Genomic DNA, 23,724 nt, shown 5'->3' with positions numbered 1-23,724 from the left:
GCTGTAATTTGTAATGAGCTTAATTCCCAGGAAGTTACTTATTTCACAAATCTCTACTTAGTTCAGCTTTTAAAATCCCCAAAGTAACATTAAATCTAGTCTTTATTCATAGGAAAAAAATACCCCTAGTAACATTTTAAGAAAGTTTTCTATGAGTTTTCATGGCATCATGAGCAAGTTTACTTTTCCATTTAAATCTTCCATATATTTACAGAGGTCTTAAGATTGCCTTATTATTCAGATTTAAGCAGTAAAATAATCACATAATCTCATAGTTAGATCAAAAAGGAACTAGTGTAGAAATTATACATAGTGCTTATGAAAATGTGTAGTTGAGTTGAACTTTTCTTACTGTTTCCATCATGGGAATCTACGTTTCTGGGTGAACTAGTGTTTTCTTCTAGGCAGATGTCTGCATTTTCTTCTTTCTTAGTAATATCAACTTGCTCATCACTGCTGCTTAGGAGGTTAGCCATTTGTTTACCTGTGGTCAAAAGAATGAGTGTATAACTTGACAGTTTTTCTCCCTCATGGAAAGGCTACCTCCTGCTTTGGCTTAACCTGAAATATTTGACCAAGCCATCCTTTCATGAATGTTTCTGGTCAAGCCGAACTGTTTGCCGCTTTTGTGCTCCATGATTTGGCAGATACTCCTACTTGAAGCTGGCTTCAATACGGCCAATTCACTTACATACCACCTTAATCCCCAAAATACTTTCAGTTCAGGACAGGGAAGCAAAGAACACTGGATTAGTAATCAGTGCCTGGTCTAAAGTAGGCATTCAATTAAAACAATTGTTTAAAAATAGATGAATGGATTCTAGTCCCAGCTTTGTCACTATTTCTCTTAAGAGAACTTGGGCAAGTCACTTCATCACTTTGGGCCCATTTCTTTATCTGTGAAAACCCTAGCTCACCGACCTCAAGTTATAATGAAGTGACTTTCACCATAGAATTATCACATTTGCTGAGTAACTGAGTCATGTAGGAGAGCTTCTACAACTACTGATACTCCACCTCTAAAGATCAAGTCTCAATTATTCTGGGGTTGGGACCTATGCATTTGTATATTTTGAAAGCTCCCATGGTGATTCTAATGCGCAACCAGGGTTGAAAACAGCTTCCCAGGAGAAATCTTTCTACCATCGTTTTTCTCCCTGTGGGAGAAAGACTAATTGGGCAGCACTACAAGGTTCAAGATTTGACTTGACCTCCTTTGGATCTGTGGTGTGTTCTGGTCAGTCTTGAAATGCTTATCAGGGGGTAGACAGACCCGGCAGGGGGCGTCTGATTTTGGTTGGTTAAACTCAATTTAAAGAGAATAGAAGATGCTGATTCTGATTTGACAAAGCTGATATTAAGGTCCCTTTCTCAAATCTATGTCAATTTCTTAGTTGATTTCAAACTCAGAGGAGGGAAAAGGTGTGATAAAATAAATCACACCAACAAACTTCACCACATCTAGTCCCACCTCACAGCATCATGACAATTAAATAAGGTAGGTTCTTGATTGTGCTTTGTAAACATAACAAGTTATCCTGATATTTACTCTTATCTAATATTTCCCACCAGATCTAAAATTCTGAATACACTGTGAGATATAGTGCAGACAGCATCACTTTGATGCCGGTTGGCCAATTACAATACCATACCAATACTGTTATTGATTTCCTATCATACAATAGAGTATTAACTAAAGAAAGCAGCATACTCTAGTGGAGACAGCATTGACCTGGGAATCCAGAGGCTTGGATTCAAGATTCAGACATGCAAGTCTTGGACAAGTCTCTCTGGGTTTAAATTTTTTTAATCTCTCCAACAAGTGAGTGAGTCAGTTTCAGGCTTTTAAGATTTCTTCAAGCCCTAACATTCTAGGGCATGATGATGGAATTGCTCATGAAGCTGGCAATGAATGATTGATGTTATGGATGACAGTTCCAAGTCTCATACTCCCTGAAATGTTCTGGCTTCCTAATTGGTATCAACGAAGTCAGACAAGCCACTAAAGAAGAAAATTTTGTTCTGACACTTGTTCTAAGAACATCCCCAACTGGACAGGTTAGGGGGCAGTTTTATCCTCAGGAAAAGGAAGATCAACTACATCCAGTGTTCCTTCTCTGAGCTGAGCTTTTTCCATTTCAGCAAATTTGAAACATCTGTTGTTTTGTAAAGAGTGTATCGTTCTTACCCACTCTTTACCTCAACGCATGATCAACCACAACATTCTTCCAAATTCTGGAATCTAGAAAAATGTCAGGTGTTCTGGGGTCACCAAAATAATGGTACTAAATAATAAAAAATACTGTAATATCAATGTGCTCAGTTAATCCTATACTACTCTGTTTGATTCTGGACTAAATGCAGGAAATTAACTGACCTTCATTAGCAAATCATTTCACCAATTTCTTTTTAGAGTATGCATCCATGGGTCTGTTAAGATTGTGAAAGCAGAAGGAACTCTAGTAGAAAGAACCTGGTCTAGTTCATCTTTTATCCTTTGCATGTAGTACGGAGAGCAAATGCTAATACACATTTACTGTATTATTCATGTATTGAAAACATTCAATGAACGGATAAGCAATGGTATAGCAAGTAATCAGGCAAAAACCAACAGTATAAGGATTTTAGATTTTTTTTTAAAGTAAATGCTTGTCAATTAAAACTAAAACACTTTTACCCTTCCAGAATACAGAGTTAGATTCCCACAAAATATTTTTAATAAAATAAGGCACAATGTTTGATAAGGCAAAATTCACACAAAGGGTTCATATTAGATCACATTTTTTGGTGTGTCCTGGGGAAAAAAAAGGCGGTATAGAATTGAAGTAGCTTAAATATTCTTTTTAGAGCATTTACCATTGCAAGGTAATATATAAATTTGATTCAATAAACTTTATCTTGCCTTGAAAATAAAATTTAATTATTGAGTCATGTTGCTGAATTACATTTACTGTTACCATTGTTTTAAATATCTATATGCCTATATTCCTAATTCACAATATTTCAAATATAGAAAATTAAGAAATCAGATAATAAAAGGTAATTTGACTAAAGTAAAATTTCATATATTTTCAAATATTCTTTGTTGATAAAGTCCCAAACTTTGCAAAAAATTAAAATAATGGTTATTTAAAGTGTTTCTCCTATTATATTTTTGTTTCTCATGAATACAAAGTGGGCTCAGAAATGCAACAAACACCAATTGCAGGCACACAGATCTCTCCATGACTGTTATAAAGTAACTGCTGAGGTTAATATTCCTTTTCAATAACACATCAATGTCAATCATTTAAATTAGTGAAAAGAGTCTCTTAAAACAACAGTTGCAGACAGAAGAATTAACCAATTTAGCAATGTTTTTGTAGTACCAGCAAAAGTGATGTCAACGTTATCCCAGTTTCTTCCCCAAACTGGAATTAAGAATAAAATAAGTTTTATCCAATTTATTCACAGCCAAAGGAAGAAAGTAACTTCTGGTAAATGCACATAGTCTCTCCAACCATGGCTTTCTGGTTATAGTATATAAATAACTTTCATTACTTATAAACTTTAACTAGACAGAATTTACTAGACAGAATACTGTCCCTTACGATAAATTGAGACTGACAAGTTAACTGCTAGGTAAAAGTCTAGTAGCACCCAAATCAGTATTACCCTGTGAGTATTCAATAATGTGTAATGTTTGTTAGTGAACTGCTATTTTCTGCATCAATTCTTAGCAAGTATGAATCAAGTAGAGACAGAAAAAGAATGGAGATATTTACATACAAAAAATTTAAAATATACCCCCGTTTTAATCTGGTATTAAAAAGAAAGCCCTCACAAAATATGCTAGGCCTCATGGCAATAATGTCTTTACACGATCCTATTAATATGAAGCTGGTTAGGGACCTCTGCCATCCTTCAGTGGTAGCAAATATATTTTCTTTATAAAATAGTATGAAAGAGAATAATACCTTTTCACTGACTTTATTTCAGGGACCCTAACCCTTATGGCTTTGACTTTCTGTGACAGTATGCATGACTCAAATTCCCTCTCTAGAAGTCCTAAACTCACAGACATTAGGCCTAGTTTTAAGGAAAGGAGTCTCTCACGATCACAGTTATTTTCCCTCAAGTCAAATGTAAAGGGTCACGAGGCTGTCACATACAACCTGTTAAATGACACAGTTCCCCAAACTTGCGTCCAGAGTGGAAGATTTAAGGCATATACTTTCTAAGCACAACTGAAGGCACTGCTACCTTTAAAAAGGTCATGACTATAATAAAAATACAAAATTGGATGCTATTAAACTTATCAGATTAATATTCCACAGAATATGCTGCTTAATTCAGGAACAGTGAAGGTCAAACACCTCTTTTCTACACAGAGGGAAATCACAACTAGGGATTACAGACCATGTTGCCTGAAAACTACGCAGCAGCCTCTGCTGTTGTTAAATGCTCAGCATAACTTCAAAGCTAGTTTGGACTAAATGGGAAGTGATATTTACACTGACATAACAAAATCACTACCTTGGATGAGAAGAAACAGGGTATTACGTATTTCTAAATAAATGCACCTTAAACTCATTTTATATACACATACTATATTTGATAAAAAGTTCTGCCTATAAAAGGCCTTATTATTTAGAATAACTTTTTATATAAATAGCTACTGCTAAAATGCTTTTTTTTTACAAGATCAAATTTTATCTGCACTAATTATTTGTTTAGTATTTTTTCTTTTTTACACAGTGAAAAGGTAAACATTAACCAAGGGTGTATCACAAATTCCAGGTTAATGAGGTATTACTTTCTCCCTTTGGAAAGAGCAAGGTTGTCTGTAAGAAAATCCTATTACGTGCTGGCCCTTCATTACGGAGGGATGTGGATAATTGCCCAGCAGCAGATACTGAAGAAATTTAGTGATAAAGACTCAGATGGTAATTAGTGGGCCACTTAAAATTTTAAAACAATTCAATATAACTTAAAAATTTTTTCTTGGCTCAGGGATCTCCCTGAGTGTCTTTCCCTGCCCTGTGTTGTCTTTAGAGATTTCTTTCATTTAACACTCTAGCAATCAGCTCTTTCCTTGCCTTCTTTTGTTTAAAATTGGTATTTACAATGTTTAATAGAATTGGCCTGTAGTATTACACTGAACTAGTGTGGACTGCTTTTAACTTTACATTAGCACAAAGATTTCTCAAATTGGAGGGACAGCTTCTAATGCAAGTTTCTACTTTTAAGTTTGTTAACTTAAAATTCCAAATATCAAGAATTTTAGAATAAGAGATCGCTCCAGTATGAATCTAGAAGTAAAATACAAAAAGTAACCCTCAGATCTACCTCCACACACAAACATAGGCAATACTGTTATAGCTTGTCCTTAGGTCAGCCAATCCCTGGCACCATGGAAGCAAAGTATCGTATTAGCTAATCTTTCTACTTTCTAAACTCCTAGGACTATTTCACCAACTCAGTTTGGTGACTCTGAGAGAAATGGATTCTAGGAATAAGATTACTAAGAATGTTCAGTGTATCCATTTCAATTCCAAATATTAGCACTGAAGAATTTCATTCTAAACACACTAATGCTTTGGTTAAGTAGTTTTATCCACAGAAGTTTTGGTCATTAAAATTGTCCAAGTGTAGCAATATAAAAAATTTACATACAAACAAGTGACTTAGCAACTAGAGAGACTATCATTTAAAATACATAGTCAGCTGTATGACTCTGGAACTGATTATCTAGTTTCTAGATTACCAAGTCAATTTCTACAGTCACCAGTTAAACAGGGAAGGTAGGGAAAAGAAACAGGGAAAAGCTTACAAATTATTAGCAGCTCTTGTAAAAGGTTAAGTCAAAGATTAAAAAAAAGATAAAACAGATAAAATGTAGATTTCAGTAAAAGTCACCAAAGACAGTTGCTTACTGATGAGAGATTTTCAAATGAACATATAGAGGAGCATGACAAACATTTTGATGAAAGATATTTTGCTGTATACTATGGTATATACATCTACATCACACAGCAAAGACTAAAAAGTGCTTCCAGTTGGACCTATTTACATCCGTAAAAGATCAATCAGTATACCTTCTTTCTGGGAAGCTGGCAAGGTTTAGTACTGTATTTACATAGCTTCCCCTTTATTTCATAAAGACTAACTCATAGAACATTACCTAAGCTGCTACTTAGATCAAACTGGTAATGAAGTAGGAAGTAAACTGAGGCATTTAAGCCAGAAAAATTTGGTCCTATCAATTTGAGTATTTTACTCTGAATACATTATTTACTTTCTATGAAAATACTTTATGTATCTTAACTAAGTCACTTACTTACAAAACATTTTGGGCTTCCACTTAGGCACTGCCTAAGTCTTTCACGAATCTGTGGTATGTAGCTTGCTGTGGCTCAAATGGAGAAGTAAACAAAGACGTTTTATTACTTCTATTTTATAATACAATTACCCACGTACTACTTTGCTAGGCAGTAGAAAGATACTAGATTACTTCTACAGGCACAGAAAATTTCTGGATCAAAAGGAAAAAAAGACTCTTACTACAACAAGGTGAAGGGATTCTGTCTACAGCAGCGTTTCACAACTGCAGTCATGAAACTCTCATGATGTTTCATGAATTAATTAACATAAAATAAACAAACTATCCTACAATATATTTTCTTCTAAAATAAAAAATACATATATGACAAAAACCTAACATATGTACATATTATTACTATACAGCAATCTGCTTTTAAGAAATAGTGTGCCCCTGTCATGAATGCCAGAAGTCAGAGGGCAGATCATCTGGATGTTTCAATGTGTTTCTGACTTGCATATTACTATATAGGAAATATTTACCAACAAACTGTTAATGTTACTATAGATTAGTTATCTAATGGTTACTAATATGCATTGTATATTTTCTTTTATAACATCAACTTATAGTTGTACTATTACTCAATTTTTATTGTATACTAAACTAGTTAAAAATTTGGTCATTTCTACCAGCAATTTGTGAAAACATTTTTCTGCTATACTCTAAGGGTATTTTTAATACATTTAAAATATTTTATCAGTGTATTATTTTCAAAAAGTATTCCATGGTCAAATTTGTTTTGGAAATTGTTCAACACAATGACTGCTATGCCCAACTTTATTTCACCTGTTGCAGTATTTCTCTAGTTTTCCTTTAAAAAGTAGAGGAAGCTACAATTTGGTACACATAGGCAAAGGAGTCATAGTCGACCTTTAAAACTTTTAAAATCATTTTCCCACTTCTTTAATGCAAGATATAAAGACACTTTCCTATCTTACAGTTTTTTTCTGTTAAAAGAAACTTGACAGATTTTTCCATTAAAAACTATTATTCTGTTTTATGATGAACAGATTATCAAGATTGTGGCCTCCCATTAAGTATAAAAGTGACGTGCTTATAGAGATTCACTTCACGTTTAAACAAAAAATGAAGTTACGGTGACCATGAGCTCAGGTGTCAGATATACAGCTGTTTACCTACTTCTGTTAAAGCATATTTTAAAGTGTTCTGCATAGCATGTCAGGTTATAGGCTGCTCTGGTATCATTTCTTGAATAAAATTCTAAATCCTTGTTATAATTAAGGCACTGTAACAGTCATTGCTGGATTGTATAAGGGTAACAAAAATAATCATTTAGAACAAAGAAGCAGACTGAAGAATTTAAAACCCCATATAAAAGTTACATACCTTATTTTACCAGTCAGGTGAGAAAGGTTTAGGTCCTATGTAACCATCTGTGAGCTTATCTGAATAACTCTTAATCTAGACATATGGGTAACACAAAAAAGGGCAACTAATCCTGTTATGGTATAGTGTTCAACTTAAACTCAAGGACAACTCTGGTAAAAATTACAGCATTGATCATTTCTTTCTTCATCTCAACTGTCACAAGTTATAGCATTCATGGTTTATTATAGCATTGCTCTTCAGAACGTTTCATTCTGTGATATGATTCATGCAAAATTTGAGTGAAAATTGCAAACAGTCAGCCAAATTTGAAACTGCCATTCAGAGTGAATTACATTCAAAGAATCCAAAACATGGAACTGGACTCACTCCTGCTGAATGGCTAGAAACAAAATCTTTTACACCACTTCCCACTCTGTCGTGGACATTCAAATGAAGATAAGGCTTTTAGCAACCCTCAAAGTCTACTGTCTTTTATAACTACCTTTCTCAGTCTTCTAGAGTTTCATACCACCCTGCACCCTTTTCAACCAAGAAGAACTTTCTGCATTCTGTGTGCAGCCACACTAGCTTCATCTTCCGAGTCAGACTCGCTCTGGGAGGTGGAGCTGTGAGAGGCAGAACTGCAAGGGGAAGAGCACTCTGGCGAACACAAGTAGTGCATCAGGGGGAGGCGGTACTTCCCACAGAAGTCCACAAATTTAATTTGTCTGACGCAGCAATCAAAGTAGACTCCTGGAGAGAAGAAGGAATGGGTACAAAGTAATTACAAAGCAAAGAGCCACAGATTTCTTTTCAACCCTTTCTCCAGCATTCTGAAGAAATGTCATTTGAGAATCTTTTGAGAATCTTAAGCAGAAGTAGTAGTTGCTTCCATAGCTGTTTATAGAAACACTGGAAGATCTTAAGAATAGCAATTTGACTGCAAAGAGAAAGCAAGGAGATTCATCTTACAGGGAGCTAGCATTAAAAGGACACTGTTGACTTAGCTGGTTTTCTCTGGGTGACTTGGTGAACAGTGGCTGATGGAGATTACAGGATGCCTAAAGTGCCCTTTCTCCATCCCCTAAGTCACCCCTTGGTTCTATCCTACAGTCAAGAAACAAACAAACAAAAAGCAAAACTCCTTCAATAATGATCATAAAGAATTAGTTGTCATACTCAAAAGTTGCAGAAAGGAGATGACTTTTGATACCCCTGATCTTATATACTGAGAAGGAAAAAGTAAAAGTAACAAAATGCCAACTTACATTTCCACAGGCTCTAAATCTACAGCTTCAAAGCTGTTTCACTAATGATCCCACTTGGCTTTTATGCAATATATATATTGCTAAGTAGACTGAAACTAGTATTCATCTCTTCTGATTCCTAATTTAATGCTCCTGAACAGTGGTCCTTCAATCAAGTAAAAATACAGCTAGAGATGAGAGGAAAGCAGAGGTTGCTGTGTTGTGGGCTTCAAGCTGCTCCTACTGCTAGATACGGCACATTTCTAACCCACGAAGGCTGTCACAGCAGTGGGAGTATAACTGGAACATCTAGAACTCTGGGTCCCATCACCTCTCTGGAGGGGAATCTCAACCTCTACACTCTACCTAAGGTGCCTTTGGCACAAGCTACTCTGTGTATATCAGATAAGGGACCAAAATAAAAAGATGTGATCCAAGTAAAGGAGAAACAATGATTCCTATTTATTTTTTTCCTGTTATTCTCCATTAACTATCTAATTTTCTGATCCTGTAGTAAGCTAGTATAACTCATAGTTTAAAAAGGAAAATTCATGGTGTATTATTTTAAGCAATTCAGGAAAGTAGACAAATTCAACACACTAGTTAATCAATAGTGACAATCCCTGAAAATGTGTTAGTTTCCTGAAAACAGAGGGAAGTAATAAATGAAACATTATAGAGTTACCATGAGCTAAAATAGTACAATACTATCTTGTCATTTGTAACATAGACTATACAAAGACAAAATATCTCACAAAACATAAAACTACTTTTGTTTAACTTTGAGTTCAATAACTAAGGAGGCTGAGGGGGGAAAATGGCAATGGTTTATTTCAGATATCTCAAATTTTAAGCTCATAATTTTAAGTATTTTTGTTCCTAAGATAAATAACGTATCAGTATACGAAAGAAGTCATTAAGAAACGATTAAAGAGAGAAAACAGAATTCTTGTAGAGGTCCATTTCTAGAAAAGATAGGTTCAAAGCAGAGATTAGATATGGACTACTTGAAGGCCTGGTGTGAGTGTTGTCTCACCACTATTAACGCCAACTTCAGAAAGGACAATCAGAGAAAATCTTAAGCACGTCTTATGTGGCACAGCACAGCAGCCTCTACTTCTAAGAGTAAGTGGCCAGAAATGGCCCAGAGTAGTGTCATTTTTTCTTTTTTAAATCACTAGTGTCTTTTTTATCTTTTAATACTCTTTGAGAAACTTAAATCGCCTCTTTTATAGCAGTTTTCAAGGCATGGTGGGACATACAGGGAAAACCTCAGCTGGCTCTGTTCATTATTATGCAGCATTTCCTCAACACCTACGTTTATCCTACAACAGTAAAAACCTTTCTGTACTCCTGTTACTTGGATTTTTCAAAAAGTAGTCTTTCATGAGGGAGCCAAAATAAAGTGACCTACTATCATTTACCAACCCACCACCACACACACCCTGGCACTTCAGGCCCTTCGTAAAGTGGCCTCAACGTATTTTTTACTTGTCTCTCATTACTTCCCTCACTGTACATTTGAGCCAAATTATTACCCTTCCAACATTCTGTCCCACGCTGTTTTGCCTCCAGTTTTACTCTCCATCTGAAAAGTTTCCTATCCTCAATCTTACCCTATCAAAATTCAATTCACATGTCAAGACTTCTCTCATCTTTTCCAGATCTAATTAAATGTACTTTCTCCCTCCTCTGATTTCCAATAGGGTTTTGGATTCCTACTTTATTCTGTATCACATTATATCATTTAATTTTCTCCAAATGCTCTAAACTCAAGAAATTTTGAACCATGAATTTAAAAGAATATAAATTCCAGGGCACATTCTGAAACTGCCACACATTCAGCCTGTTCTCATAGATCTTAAATCGTACTCTATGAAGGTACCTGATACTCAGAGTGGTGAGTCTAAGAAAATGTCCTTAAACTAAATACGAAAGGTGGCCAAGCATTTTAGAGACTTTTTTAAGGGAATCAGGACTGTTTATGCTTCCTCTTGTGTTTTCTCTCACGTTACCAACTTAACCTATCCTACGACAATTACGAGACAGGAGGAGACTTTCTGGTATTTCTGGGTATTTTCCTTGTGTATGAATCCTAAAGTACCATGAAAGGAAGGAACGAAGAAAGGTAGGGAAGGAGGGAGGAAGAAAGGAAGGAACCAAGAGAGGGTTAAATGTCTTACTTTCAGATAAAAGGGTAAAAAGGATAAGGGGAACAGAAGCAAACTGCCTTTCTCTGAAAGAAGATAGCTAATTAAAACGGCACAGATCATCAATTTAAAAGTAGCTAAATGAATAGGAAACAAAGACACTGAATTAACTTACCTCCGCACTTTGGGTTTGGGCAATTGCTGGCTGAACTCAAGTACCTAAGAAGATTCCCAGGAAGATCATAGGGAGTGTAGGAAATATTTCGAATTTTAATGGTCCGTGCAGCTAACTCCAGGAGAGTTGGAGGGTCATAGGTTAAATCTCTAACGAAACGAACAACCAACGGATTTCCTCGTAAACTCAATTCTTCCAAATGAATAAGGTTGAGGATCTCTCGAGGCAGGTATGTCAGCAAGTTATTGTGAAGACTGAGGGAACGAAGTGAATGTAACCTAGAACGAACAGAGTACAAAGTCAACGGCGGAAAGCAAGACAACTGCTGAGCAAGTTAAGTGAAAAACTCAATTTCCCCATAAGAACAGCAATTAAGATTAAGGTCAATGGAAACAAAATTAAAAAGTGCCGAAACTAAATCAGAGCACAGATTTGTAAATGCCATGAAGGACTTTTGTCCATGGAATCCTAGAGAGCTTAAAATATTTAGAGAATATTCTGATGTGCTAACTGATATATATGCTAGATTAAAAGGGTTTTTTTTTCCTACACGTGTTTTATCATTCAGATATCTAAAAAAGGAAAGATTTCAAATGTAACAGGAATTAAAATCCTTCACATTATCCTATCTAGGATAGGAATGCTTTGCATCAAATATAAAATCATAAAACCTGGGGAAATCTATGCCAAAGTAATACTCTATTTTTGATTATAGAAAAAAGGTTCAATCCACATTTTTAGAGTATCAGAGCTTTTAAAAGCAAAATTTTAAATAAGCAACCCAGTCCATAGCGAACCTCAGAATTTTAATTCTCACGTATCATTTACTTTGAGAACACTTAATTCGTTTTCACATATAAATCATATGGATGAATGCAGGACAATAATTCCTAAGTATGGATCTCTGTGTATACATATACTGCCTGAAAATACTCACTGTGAAAGCTGAGGAGGCACACTTTGGATTTTATTATCACATAATACCAAATAATTTAGAGAAGACACATTTCCTAATTCTGGTGGAATTTCTTTGATGAAGTTTCCTCCAAGATACAAACACTCTAAACTGCAAAAATGAATGAACAAAAACAAAAAAATAAATAGAAGTTGGACAAGTACCCTGTTGTCTTATTATAATGAACACATATTGCTTATTCATGCAGATGTTTTACTTAGGATTTCTATGTTCTATACAGTTTCTGGAGAAATAATGCAATCTTCAGGGAGCTTATATTATAGGTAAGCAGACAAGACACATCAATGGTAGACAACATTATAATTACATGCAGAACAAGGCCCCAGATAAGCAATAATGTGATTAAAATACCAAAATAAGCAGGACAACCCGTAAATGATACAGGAGTTTAGAAAGTAGACAAATAAAAAAAGGACAAAGTAGCTCTGATTGAAAGGCTTCCTCAAAGTGCTGTGACTTCAGCAGGACCCTGAATTTGGCCCTTTTAAGGTAGGAGGAAAGAGAACACTTCAGGTTGGAAGAGAGGGCTTTTATGGGATAATGGGTACATCTTTTAACATGTAAGAGGAGAATTCATGTTGAGAAACCCAGAGATACAGCTGGAGAAAGGCCAGATTCAGGAACCCTGAATTCCATGCTGGTGGGCAATGGGAAAATCACTAGCCTTTTTTTTGAAGACTGGAAAACCATGGCTGAAGTCTACTTCTTCTTTGCCCTTAGTATAGCAAATGCAGTCTTCAGAGGCTAACTAGATAAATTATGTAAAACCGAGCACTATCAGTGGCTTGCTCTCTGCCTTCTGAGACAGCCGGTACTCTGTCTACGGAGTGTGACCTACTTCTACTTTAACCACACCCCGCTCCTCATGCCTTATGGCCTTTCTCTTGCCTTCTGAGATGGCCTACACTTTGTCTAAGGAGTGTACACCTCCCTGAATAAATCTACTTTTATTTTTTTAAAAAAAGCCAAAACAAAAACTGACCACTATCATGAAATTAAAGTTCCAGATAATAATCCTGTTTTCCAATAAGTTGACAACATTTTAGACATAGTATATACTGTACCAAAATGTACTGCTAACTCCTTGTGGTGATGACTATAGGAAGGCACTCTCCAAGATTTCTGCAGGGGAGTGGCAGAACCAGTTCTTACTATATAAATACAAATAAAATGTATACACACAGACCTTTTCCATTACTATTTTACCTTTGTCTTCCTGTTAAATCTGCTAACTCAGTAGATACTCTGATTCTTTTCAGACACCTTTAAATGTAGGGAAAAACAGCCTGCTAAATATTACCTACACTTCTTTCACCATTAAGAATTACCTGGAAAAAAAAAAAAAAGAATTACCTGGGATACTTTTAAACCTACAAAATCCAGGCTCCATCCAGATCCACTAAATCAAGAGTTCCAAGGGAAGGGCCTGAGAAGTGTCAGATTTTAAGGTATATGGTGTAATGTTAAAAGAAAAAGTCTAATTACCCTGCAGAGTTATAGCTAATTACAATCTATAATCAGCATTTAAGAGCACTCCTGACTCTACAACCCTGCCAACACTTACCATTATCACCTGCTTTAACTTTTTTTTCTACTTTGTACTACTTGCTGGTGTAAAAATGGTATCATTCTGTTATTTTAATCTTCCCTAATTGTCAGTGAAGTTTAGCATCTTTTTATGTTTTGGGCCATTTGTACATCTTCGGAGAATTTCCTATTCCTATCCTTTACCCATTTTTCCTGTGGATTATATGGCTTTCTCTGATTAATTTGTTGAGAGCTTTGTTGTTGTTAAATACATGTTCTACATAACTTTGTTCCTCTGTGGCCTAGAGCATGGTCTATTTTTGTTCACATTTTTATGTGGAAAACAATGTACAGCTACTAGGACTGAGCTTGTTAACTGTGCAATTCAAATTTTTTATAGTCTGTCTTATTTTGCCCTTTTACTCTGGTGGTTAGTCTCCCACCAGAACCATGGTGTTCCTTCTTCCCTTTATAGTTCTGTCAATTTTTGCTCTTTCCTCTCAAAATACGGAAGCTATACTGAAGATACATTCAAGTTCATGACTATTAAAACTTCATGTTGCATTGTTCCTTAAATCACATGAAGCATTTCTCTTTCTTCCTTCTAATCCATTTTGCCTTAAAATCTGTTTGCTCTGATTATGAGTACTGCCTACTGGTTTTATTCTTGTTAGTATTTATTTCATTTAATCCTAGCTCCATTACCTACCAGTGTGAAGAAGTTGGGCCAGCTACTTAATCTCACTATGCCCCAGCTTATTCTTCTTTAAAATGGAATAACATTATCATATATCATATAAAGTGTCTAGTGGCACTAGGCACTTACCATGTGCCAGGCAGCATTCTAGGGAATACAGTGTGTAAATAAGTTCTTGACCTTAAGAAGCTTTCATTTAGTGAAAGAGACAGACAGTAAACCAAAGAACGTATATATATCATGGCAGATAGCTTTAAGTGCTATAAAGAAAAAGGAAGGTAATAATCAGATGGTAATGGAAGTGATATTGTAAATACAGTGGTCAGAAAAGGTTTCTCTTAGGAGATGACACTTGAACATAGATCTGAATCAAATGATGGAGTAAGTACAATCATTGAGGTGGGAAACGCTGGGTGTGCTGAGAAAGAGCAACACAGCCAGCGTGGGTACATCAGGCTGATAGAGGTGGGAGAGTGGTGGTCAGAGAGGTCATAGGTAGCCTGGGAAGGCCAGATCACAGAAGACCCTTCAGGCCTCAGCAAGGATTTTGAATTTTATCCTAGGTAGGAAGGGTTCTTAACGAAGGCTGGTTGTGTAATTTGACTTACACTTTGGAAGGATCACTTTGGTTATCGTAAGGAAAACTGACTGGGGGAGTGGCAGGGAGAGGCAGTGGGATGGGAGAGGTGGGGTCAGGGAGGCCAGACTGGCGCCTAAGGCAGTCAGCCCAGATGTGAAATGATAAAAGACTTGCCTGGTACATCTTCTTTTATCCCTTATCTTTGAACATATTGGGGTGTTTCTATTTTAAGTGTAACTCTTAGAAACAGTGTATAACTTGATTGTTGATATGTTTACACTTGTGTTTTCTATTATCATGGTGTATCTCAACATCTTTTTCTCTTCATTTCTGCCTCTTGTTGTGTTCACCAAGTTTCCTTTTGCCCCCCCCCGCTATTGTTTTGAACTGTATATGCTATTTCTATTTTGCTTGTAGTTACCCCTTCAATTTCCTTTGCTCTCCCTCACTCCCAAACACACATCCATGCTCCCTTCTGTCATTTTCATATCATCATCTAGAATTAGTTCCACCTTGATTTGAAAATAAATTTAAATTTATTTTTTCCCAATCAATAATTATTCAGATTCATCGATATATTTTACAAATGTCTTTGTTCATCACTGTTTTTGGCACTTGCAATTTCTTTACAAATTCATTTTTCTTAGAGTTCATCCTTTAGAATTTCTTTCAGTAAGGACTCACAGTTGTTAATTTTTGAGTCCTTTATCTCTGATGTTTTTATATTTTTTCCCCCTCACATTAGAAATAATAGCTTGGCTGAGCATAAAATTCTAGGTTGACAGTTACTTTTCCTTAGCACTAGGAAGACACTGTTCTGTTAACTTATTATAGCCCATATTACTATTATTCCTTTGTAGGTAATCTGCTTTTTTTTTTCTTATCAGGACTTTCTAGGATCCTTTTTTTTTAATCCTTATGGTTCTAAAGTTTTATGATGATGTGTTAAGATATCAGTTTGGAGTGCACTCTTTCCTTAATTGTGGGCAACTTAGCTACGATTATTTCCAGAATTGCCTCTCCTATGTTCTCTCTATTCTCCTAGAATTCCCAGCAGTTTGAACTTTAGGATCTAGTTTCCATGTCTCTTAACATTTCTTTCATACTTTCCATTTCTTTATCTTTTCGTGCTGCATTCCAGGAGAATGCCTCAGTAAGATCTAGCTTACTAATTCACTCATAAGCTGACTTCAATCTATCACTCAGCCTATTGAATTCAGAATTGTATATTCTTATTTCTAGAAATTCCGATTAGGGTTTTTCACAGATGTCAGCTGTAAAACTTCTTATTCTTGTTTCACTGCTGAAGTTCCTTCCTTTCCCTCTCTGAAGTTGGGAAACATACTTACTTTAAAGTCCTTAACAGATTGCCTTATATGTATTTTCTCAGGTACAATTTCTTCCATTTGTTGAACTTCTTATCTGAATTTCACAATCTCAGCCTTCCTTGATGTGTGGTGATTCAAAAAGCCAATTTTAATCTGAAGTTTTGTCATTTAAAAAATACATTAATGATACTTTTTTTCTATTTCTTATTGCGTACATCTTTTCAAAATCGCATTTCTCTCTTTAGGTTTATAATGCTTAGCAAAAGTAAGCAGGAAACTTTAATCCCAATTGGCAATTTTTTTTCTTTTAAGGATTTCTTTGTATAAAAAATCAATGGTCTGATACAAAACTGAATTCCCCTATACATGTGTTTAAGCACTGGTGCAAAATGTTCCTAGGCAGGATTTTTTGATCTTACGGATTATGGTATGTTACTGCTCAGTTACTTAGAAATTTCTGTTTTTCAATGATGAGAGCTCCTAGAATGGGAACAGAGTAGAGCAGAATATTTGGAGTCCAAACACAGAAACTATCCTGGAAAAACAACTATTTCAATGAGACCACTGGGGGAAAAAAATTTAGCAAATTTGGAAGTCCTCTTATAAAGGATTCAATTGTTAAATAACAACTTGCAATTTAGTCCAGTGAGGGAGAAAAGAAGATAAAGTAAGCAAAGGGAAGAGTGAGTCTGAGAGCAAATATAGACATTGTTCTATTTGTTTAAGTCAAGAACTAAGAGAAACTAGTCAGTAAACCAGTCAGTTACTACCCAATGTCTTCTCTAATGTTTTGGAATGTGTGAGAAGGTACACAGACAGAAAAGAAGCCAAACTTTAGTAATTACTGTGACTTTGGCAGAGAAAGATCCAATGTTCTAAAATATAACCAAGCCCATGATTTCAAAATCATATAAATCTCTTTTGCAACTGTTAGGTGTCATCAACAGAGTACACAATCAGCATATTAAATTTACATTTTAAGGCTTATTTCTCACAAACTCAAATAATTTCCAAAGTTCTTGGACTCAAAGCCTTTCAGTGATTTGCGGGGATTTCTAAAACACTACCATTTCCAAACATGCTTTTCTATAAGAAGAGAGGAAATTACTGTTGAGTTTAAAGCTATAGTGTTTAAAACTAGTGTTTAAAAGTTCTTATGTATGTGAAAACTGCACCTCTGTTAATCAAGCTTGGAACAACTCAATTCTTTGGGTGTCTGACAAATACGAAAAGCAGGAAAAGCATTCAGAAAATTTTATTGAAGAATTTTTCATTTCTTTTTTGTTTAGGGCCAATAGACTACCTTCAGATTTTATTTCCCTGAAAAGTATCTCACCTCTCCAATCCTTAGGCATGCTGAAGTGGATGCCTTTCCTCTAGCAAGGGCCAATGACACCCTGAAAAAATATACTAGGTTCCCTCAGTGCCAATCAACTTTAACCACAGGTATAAGTAGGAAATGTTTTGCTTCTCCACCCAAATAAAAATGACATTAAATGTAACAAAAATACACATGAGTCCTATACTATGGTTGGTTGAAGAGAGATGGAATTTAAAAAGAAACAGGTTTGTACACAAAGAGGCAGAAAACAGAAAATAAGAGAAACAAACGTAAGAACTATACACTGTAATTAAAGTAAGTTGTTTTCTTGAGGTAGTATCCCCATATTAAATGATTTTCAAATACTCACCACAGGTTTTTAAAATACATTATATTCTCAAAAGTAGAAGCACAAATGGAGGAATCATCTCTCGGTACTTGCCCCAAACTAAGGCAATGAAAGAAAAGAAGTCAGCAGGAAGAAGCTGAGAGCCAGAGAAAAACTCAGCATGTGATTCTAAATGGGGAAAGAGTTTTTATTAAACTCTACTGCATTCTACTTATCATTTAGCTGAGTCACCTCTTTTGTAAGATATCAACCTAGTGTAAGATATTACACTAGCTTCAAAACATTCTAGGACATTAACATTTAGCTTTTATTTCTATCACAATTCTTGTATCTTTAATTTCTAAAACCGTATCAGGCAGACAGTGAGAGAGGAGTCATGAAAAGAAAAAGGCAGGCATTACTTGAGAAGAAAAGATTGTGGGGAATAGTAGCAATGAAACTCACTTGTGCTCAAACCTACTCTCCAAATGTTTAGCATCCTGGATGCCAAACAATCCTGAAGCTTTTGTTTTCTTAAATAAAGTCTATTACCCATTGGGTGATAAGTTATTAAACTTGTCCTCAATTAATGGCTGAGCTAGTTAAGGGGAATAAAAGGTAAGAATTCAAAAAAAAAAAAAGAAGAAACAGGTCAAAATATGAATTACACCTATTTTTTTAACATTATAAAAACAAAAACAAGTTTGTCCACATACTAGCCAAACAGTTACTATATCTACTTGTTGAAGAATAATCTCATATTTTGATGGGAAGAATCTACATCCACATCCTCATGATTCACATCAAGCCTAATTTACTCCAAGGGAATGAAGTTAATCATAAAAATAAGATTTTCACCACCTACTTATTTGTTATACTTCAAAATTATCTTTCAGAAACCACTTTTTAAAAATTTTGCCAGTAGGGAAAATGATGAACAGAGCACAGAAAACATACATGAAAACAACCTGGTAAATCTGGAGAGGTCAACTACACCAATTAAGTTAGGTGTATTAATTTGTTATTCCTTCCTGGAATGATGGAGGGTGGGGAGAAAGGGGACCTTTACATGGATTATACACTCCGAATTATCTTTTAAATTGCTGTTAAAGAGGGTAGATATATTCCTAATGTCCAAAACACCTGACTTGGTGTTATAAGCCACACGGCATACATCAAGGTTATCAATGAGGTCTAGGGAGTTCACATATATTCTAAGAAGAAGATGGTGTTCTTGGGCAGATCCCTTAGGGTTTGAGTGACTGAACCTCCATCTCTACACTTCTGAAGCTTTAATGTATTATTTCAGTAGTCAGTAATAAGGAGCATTTGAGGGTTGAACCACATGAGTCTGTCACTGCCTGGCTTCAAGCAAGCCACTGATACTAAAATCTGTTTCTTCATCTGGAAAAAGAAGGGGGTGAATCAGGCCAGTTGCCAAGCTGTTTCTACTTTTCTAAGAGTATATTTCTTCATAAATATTTTGCTTACACTCAACCAGAGTTTACATTTGGAGCATATAATCTAAAACTTAAACTAATTCTTATCAGTAAAGAGAAATGGAGCATAGAACTGAAAAATAAAAACACTAACATAAAAGAGCCTACACACAACTGGAGACAGAGGTACTACGATCAAAAACCATAGCTGGTAGCCCAGAAAATCAGGTCAATCAGGCAAATGGCTTTGGCCAATCCTCCTGATCACATATACAACAGAAGTCGAGAATTAGGTTCTAGTCCCACTCTGTCACTGTGGAAAATTCATGACTTTGAAGTCAGAGATTCCAAAAGTCAAATCCAGTTCTACCACTCACTGATTTTGTGATCTTACTACTTTGTATCTCAGCACCTGAGTTCCTTCCTCACATCTCACAGTCATTGTGAGCCTTAAAAAGCCTATTTAGAGCATCTACAGCAGGGCTAACTGCGTTGTAAGTACTCAGTAAGTGGGATTTTTGCCTACCTTTCCCTCCATGGGATGGAAATAATATTTTCTCTGGGTTTTTCTTAAGAAAATTCAAATGAGAATGTTGAAATTACGTAACATCAAAATTAGAAGAAACCAAGGCTGTCAATTTTGTATCTAAATCTCTCTCCAACCCTTCTATTTCTTACTGTCTCTCCTACCATTACCCTGGTATAAGCTACCATTATCTCTCATTCTACTAGAATAGAAATTCTATTCTCCACCTTCCAACTAGCCCTCAAAATCTCTTCTCTCCCCACCCTCTTCCCACTCTATTCCTGCAAAGCAACGAGACAGATGTGCTTTTCAAAAACTCTTTCATGAGTACTTAGAATAAGTACTTATCATGGCCTTCAAGACACTACCAAATTTATATTTGCCACTTTCCCTCTTGGTCACTTCCTCATTATGCTCTAGTACAATGTCCTCCTTTCAAAATTTTGGCCTTTAGTCACTCTTGCCTTTGGGCTCTCTTTCACACATGCTGTTCCTTCCACCTGGACTGATACCATCCGATCCTCTCCTGGTTAACTCTTACTCTTCCTTTAAAAGCTCAATTCTAATGTACTTGCTCAAAGACCAAACTAAGTTAATTGCATTTCAAGGCACTCTGTACTTCTTCATAGAACTTATGACAACTGTAATTAAATAATGAAGTTTACAGTTACGCGTTTAACGTCTCCTCTGTCAGTATGCTCCATGAAGGCAGGATCACATACACCACTGTTCCCCAGCACCTACGACAGTACCTGACACAGGGTAAGTGCTTGATAAAAATCTATTAGTAAACAAAGGAACATCTTGTCTGAATGCTTCATTTTGCTGATTAGGAAGCTATAGGATATGTTAAGTGACTTGACCAAGGATGGGACACCAAGAGTTCTTAGTCTCAGGGCAGTGTTCTTTTACTACTCTTCAATTTTGAAGTCTCTTTCAGCCCTGATATTCTGGTATCTCAGAAAATTTAATAAAGAATGAAGATATTTTGCAGGTGGAAGATACTTTTTTTTCATTTTGGACAATACACTTGCTCTTGCTTTACTCTTCACTCCCCGGCAGGGCACCTTCAGGGGACTTTTGTTATCCTGCTTCTCTGCTTCCTCCTTTCATTTAACTCAGCATATTTTTACTGAATAATCTAGTAGATGAGGCAGATCTGTAAACAAGAAATTATAATCAATAAGCCAAGTGCAATGGCAGGATGAATGAGATACTGAACAAGTACAGTTTAGGCATTAATTGTTGTGCAGGAAGCAGTAAAGAAAACAAGACATAACCCTTGAAATAGATTTTGAAAGATGAATAGGATCTTGACGGGTGCAGACAACATTCTGGGCAAAAGAACAGCACATGTACCAGAGGCACTGTATCCATTCTACACACATTTGGTGAGTGCCTACAAGGTGCTGGTAGGCTCAGTGAATTCCACAGAGTATTGCTGGCATTGTTACATACAAGACAGAGCAGGAAATGGAGTGGAAAAGAAGGGTGAGATCAGAGTACCTTGTATGTCACGCTGCAAGACATAAACTTTGATCTACAGGCATGGAAAACCACATGAGACCTAGGGCAAGTAAGTGACAACTTCAGATTTACATTTGTTTGAGTATGTACTCAGTTCGGATCACTTCCCACACCCTAGAAAGACGACAGAAAAACTGCCTCGAAAAACTGCAAAGGGCAAACACAACAACCCAAACGCGGTCACACCCACGGTCTTATTAGATCTTCACTACTCGCAGAGTTAGCAGGGCAGTGACCACAGTCAGAGTTCAAGAAAGAGCCTGGACGAAGACAGGTCTGTCACAACCGTGACAACCGAAGGCGCCAAGAGCAGGCGCGGGCCCCGGGCCTCCCTGCTCTCAGGCAGGCACCAGCTCACCTCCTCAAGTTCTCGATCTCGGCCGGGATGCTCTGAAGTTGGTTGCCGCCCAAGCTGAGGGTCTGCAGCGCGCGCAGCTCCAGCAGAGAGGCGGGCACCTCCTGGAAGCAGTTCCCGCTGAGGTTGAGCACCTGGAGGCTGCGGCAGAGCGGCGACTGGGCCAGGCCCTTGGGCAGCGCGCCGGGCCCGCCTAGCCGGTTGTTCTTGGCCAGCAGCGTACGCAGGCCGCGCAGCGCCAGCAGCTCCGGCCCCAGCGCGGTCAGCGCGTTGCCGCTCACGTCCAACAGCTGGAGATGCGGGAAGCCGTTGCCCAGAGCCCGCGGCAGCGACACCAGACGGTTGTGCGGCAGCAGCAGCCGCAGCAGAGCCTCCCGCGCGCCGCGCCGCTCCTCGCCCCGCGCCTCCAGCTCCGACTCCAGGGTCTCGGGGGACACGCTGAACCGGGACAGGTTCAGTTCCGCTTCTCCGGCCGCGATCACCGCGGCTCCGGCCTCCTCCATCCCAGCCGCCTCACCGGGCCGCGCGCGACCCACAGGCCGGGAGCTCCGCGGCGCCCCGGAACCTAAACCGAGGGCTGCGTCGGAAGTGGCGCCGGCGGGCGCTAACCTCGCGCGACCCCGCCGAGTCACGGGACGCGACGCGAGGCGGCGGGGTGCGCGCGCCGCTCCGGGACCGGGACCGGGCTCCGCCTCCCGCGGCGCGCAGCGCAGAGGGTGCGCCGGGCGGGGTCGCAGACCCGGCGGACCCAGGGTTACTCTGCGCGGCCTGCTGGGTTTGGGCGGCCACGCTTTATAGTCCCTGCAGTCTGGTGACCTGTCCCCGGAGTCAAGGACCGCCCCAGTAAACAGCCGAGGACAGTTTGGTTATTTGGCTTTGAGGGTTCGCGCGTCATGATGCACCGCCCTCTTGGTTCTGGGTTTAGGAGTGGGGCTCCTAGTCTGCGGGGTCGGCGAGAACACAGGAATTCAGTGGTGGTTCAGCTCCATGACAGCAAGCTCCAGGAATTTTAAAGTCCCAGGATTAACCAAGCCGACTTTGAAGTGCGAAGACAGCTGGACTAGAAATCAGAACTCTTGATCTTACCTCGGGTCAGCCTTGTTTCCTCCGACAAGGGATTTGATTTCTGTATCTCTATCCATAAAACATCCTTGCCTTGCTTGCCCTACAGGATTTAAAAAAAAAAAAGCATTTTAAAAGGAATGTGTGTCAAATAAGGACGTTTCGCCATTTTAGCTGTAGAAGTACTTCTGTGGGTTTTTTTTAGTTTAAGTTGTAGTGGCTAGAAATGAATTGGGGAGCCACGGAAGATTTTTTTGTTAATTTGAAATAGCTCAATTTTATTGATCGGTTTAAGAACACAGAAAGCATTGAGATTTTACTTAAAGTTGAAACTACAATTTAACTGGGAAAATCCTGACTGGCTTTAATTTAGGACTTCCAATTAACATATTTTTTCCCTTGCCTTAAACTCAGTCTTTCCTGAAATTACTTTTTACAATTTTGAAAATCATGAATAGAAATGAGGAAAATATTTAGCGTATTTTTACAAAGCTAATGCATAAAATATTCAATGATTGTTCATAACCAGTGTCATTAAATTGCTTTCTTTCTAAAAAGGGAAATAAAGTAACTTTTTTCTTGCCAGTCGTTTGTGTGGGAAACTTTATGCTTCTTACTCCCTGCCAAACTTTAACTTAATTTCTTTTTGAGTTATAGTTATGGGAGTATACACATTGTGAGTTTAAACTAGGGATGAAATGTTTTTAAAACCCATGGAGTGTTCTGAATTTGAAACTTGTTTTGAAAGGGTCCTTTAAAAAATTATATCTTACTTTGGATCAAGATTACATTCTGG

At 37.4% G+C, this 23,724-nt stretch overlaps 1 protein-coding gene across 2 annotated transcripts; it reads right to left on the bottom strand.

Moving 5' to 3' along the window:
* Window positions 1-84: 84 nt before the first annotated feature.
* On the bottom strand, window positions 85-22,710 carry LRRC58 (leucine rich repeat containing 58). Of its 2 annotated transcripts, XR_012074346.1 has the most exons (5): window positions 21,870-22,497; window positions 12,200-12,328; window positions 11,263-11,540; window positions 6,320-8,443; window positions 85-484 (listed from the first exon to the last, which is right to left on the bottom strand). XR_012074346.1 is itself a non-coding variant. In XM_006210338.4 (4 exons), the coding sequence occupies exons 1-4, from the start codon at window positions 22,367-22,369 to the stop codon at window positions 8,235-8,237; spliced, it is 1,116 nt and encodes a 371-aa protein (XP_006210400.1). In that variant the 5' UTR covers window positions 22,370-22,710; the 3' UTR covers window positions 2,617-8,234. The 2 variants fall into 2 exon arrangements, 1 of the variants encoding a protein (XP_006210400.1); XM_006210338.4 differs by lacking the exon at window positions 85-484 and having other exon boundaries at window positions 2,617-8,443; window positions 21,870-22,710.
* Between the last annotated feature and the right edge of the window lie 1,014 nt (window positions 22,711-23,724).

This window comes from Vicugna pacos, chromosome 1, assembly GCF_048564905.1.
Source record: "Vicugna pacos chromosome 1, VicPac4, whole genome shotgun sequence".
Lineage (NCBI taxonomy): Eukaryota > Metazoa > Chordata > Mammalia > Artiodactyla > Camelidae > Vicugna > Vicugna pacos.
The sequence above is the reverse complement of the archived record's forward strand: the minus strand, read 5'-3'. Positions and strand labels throughout refer to the sequence as shown.

Bases quoted from the DNA above. Each gene is read 5' to 3' on its own strand.
- LRRC58 (XM_006210338.4), bottom strand. From the start codon at position 22,369: ATGGAGGAGGCCGGAGCCGCGGTGATCGCGGCCGGAGAAGCGGAACTG. The intron at 11,541-12,199 runs GTGAGTATTTTC...TGTTCGTTCTAG, and splicing joins GTGCCTCCTCAGCTTTCACA to GTTACATTCACTTCGTTCCC. The intron at 8,444-11,262 runs GTAAGTTAATTC...TCTTCTCTCCAG, and splicing joins CCCAAACCCAAAGTGCGGAG to GAGTCTACTTTGATTGCTGC.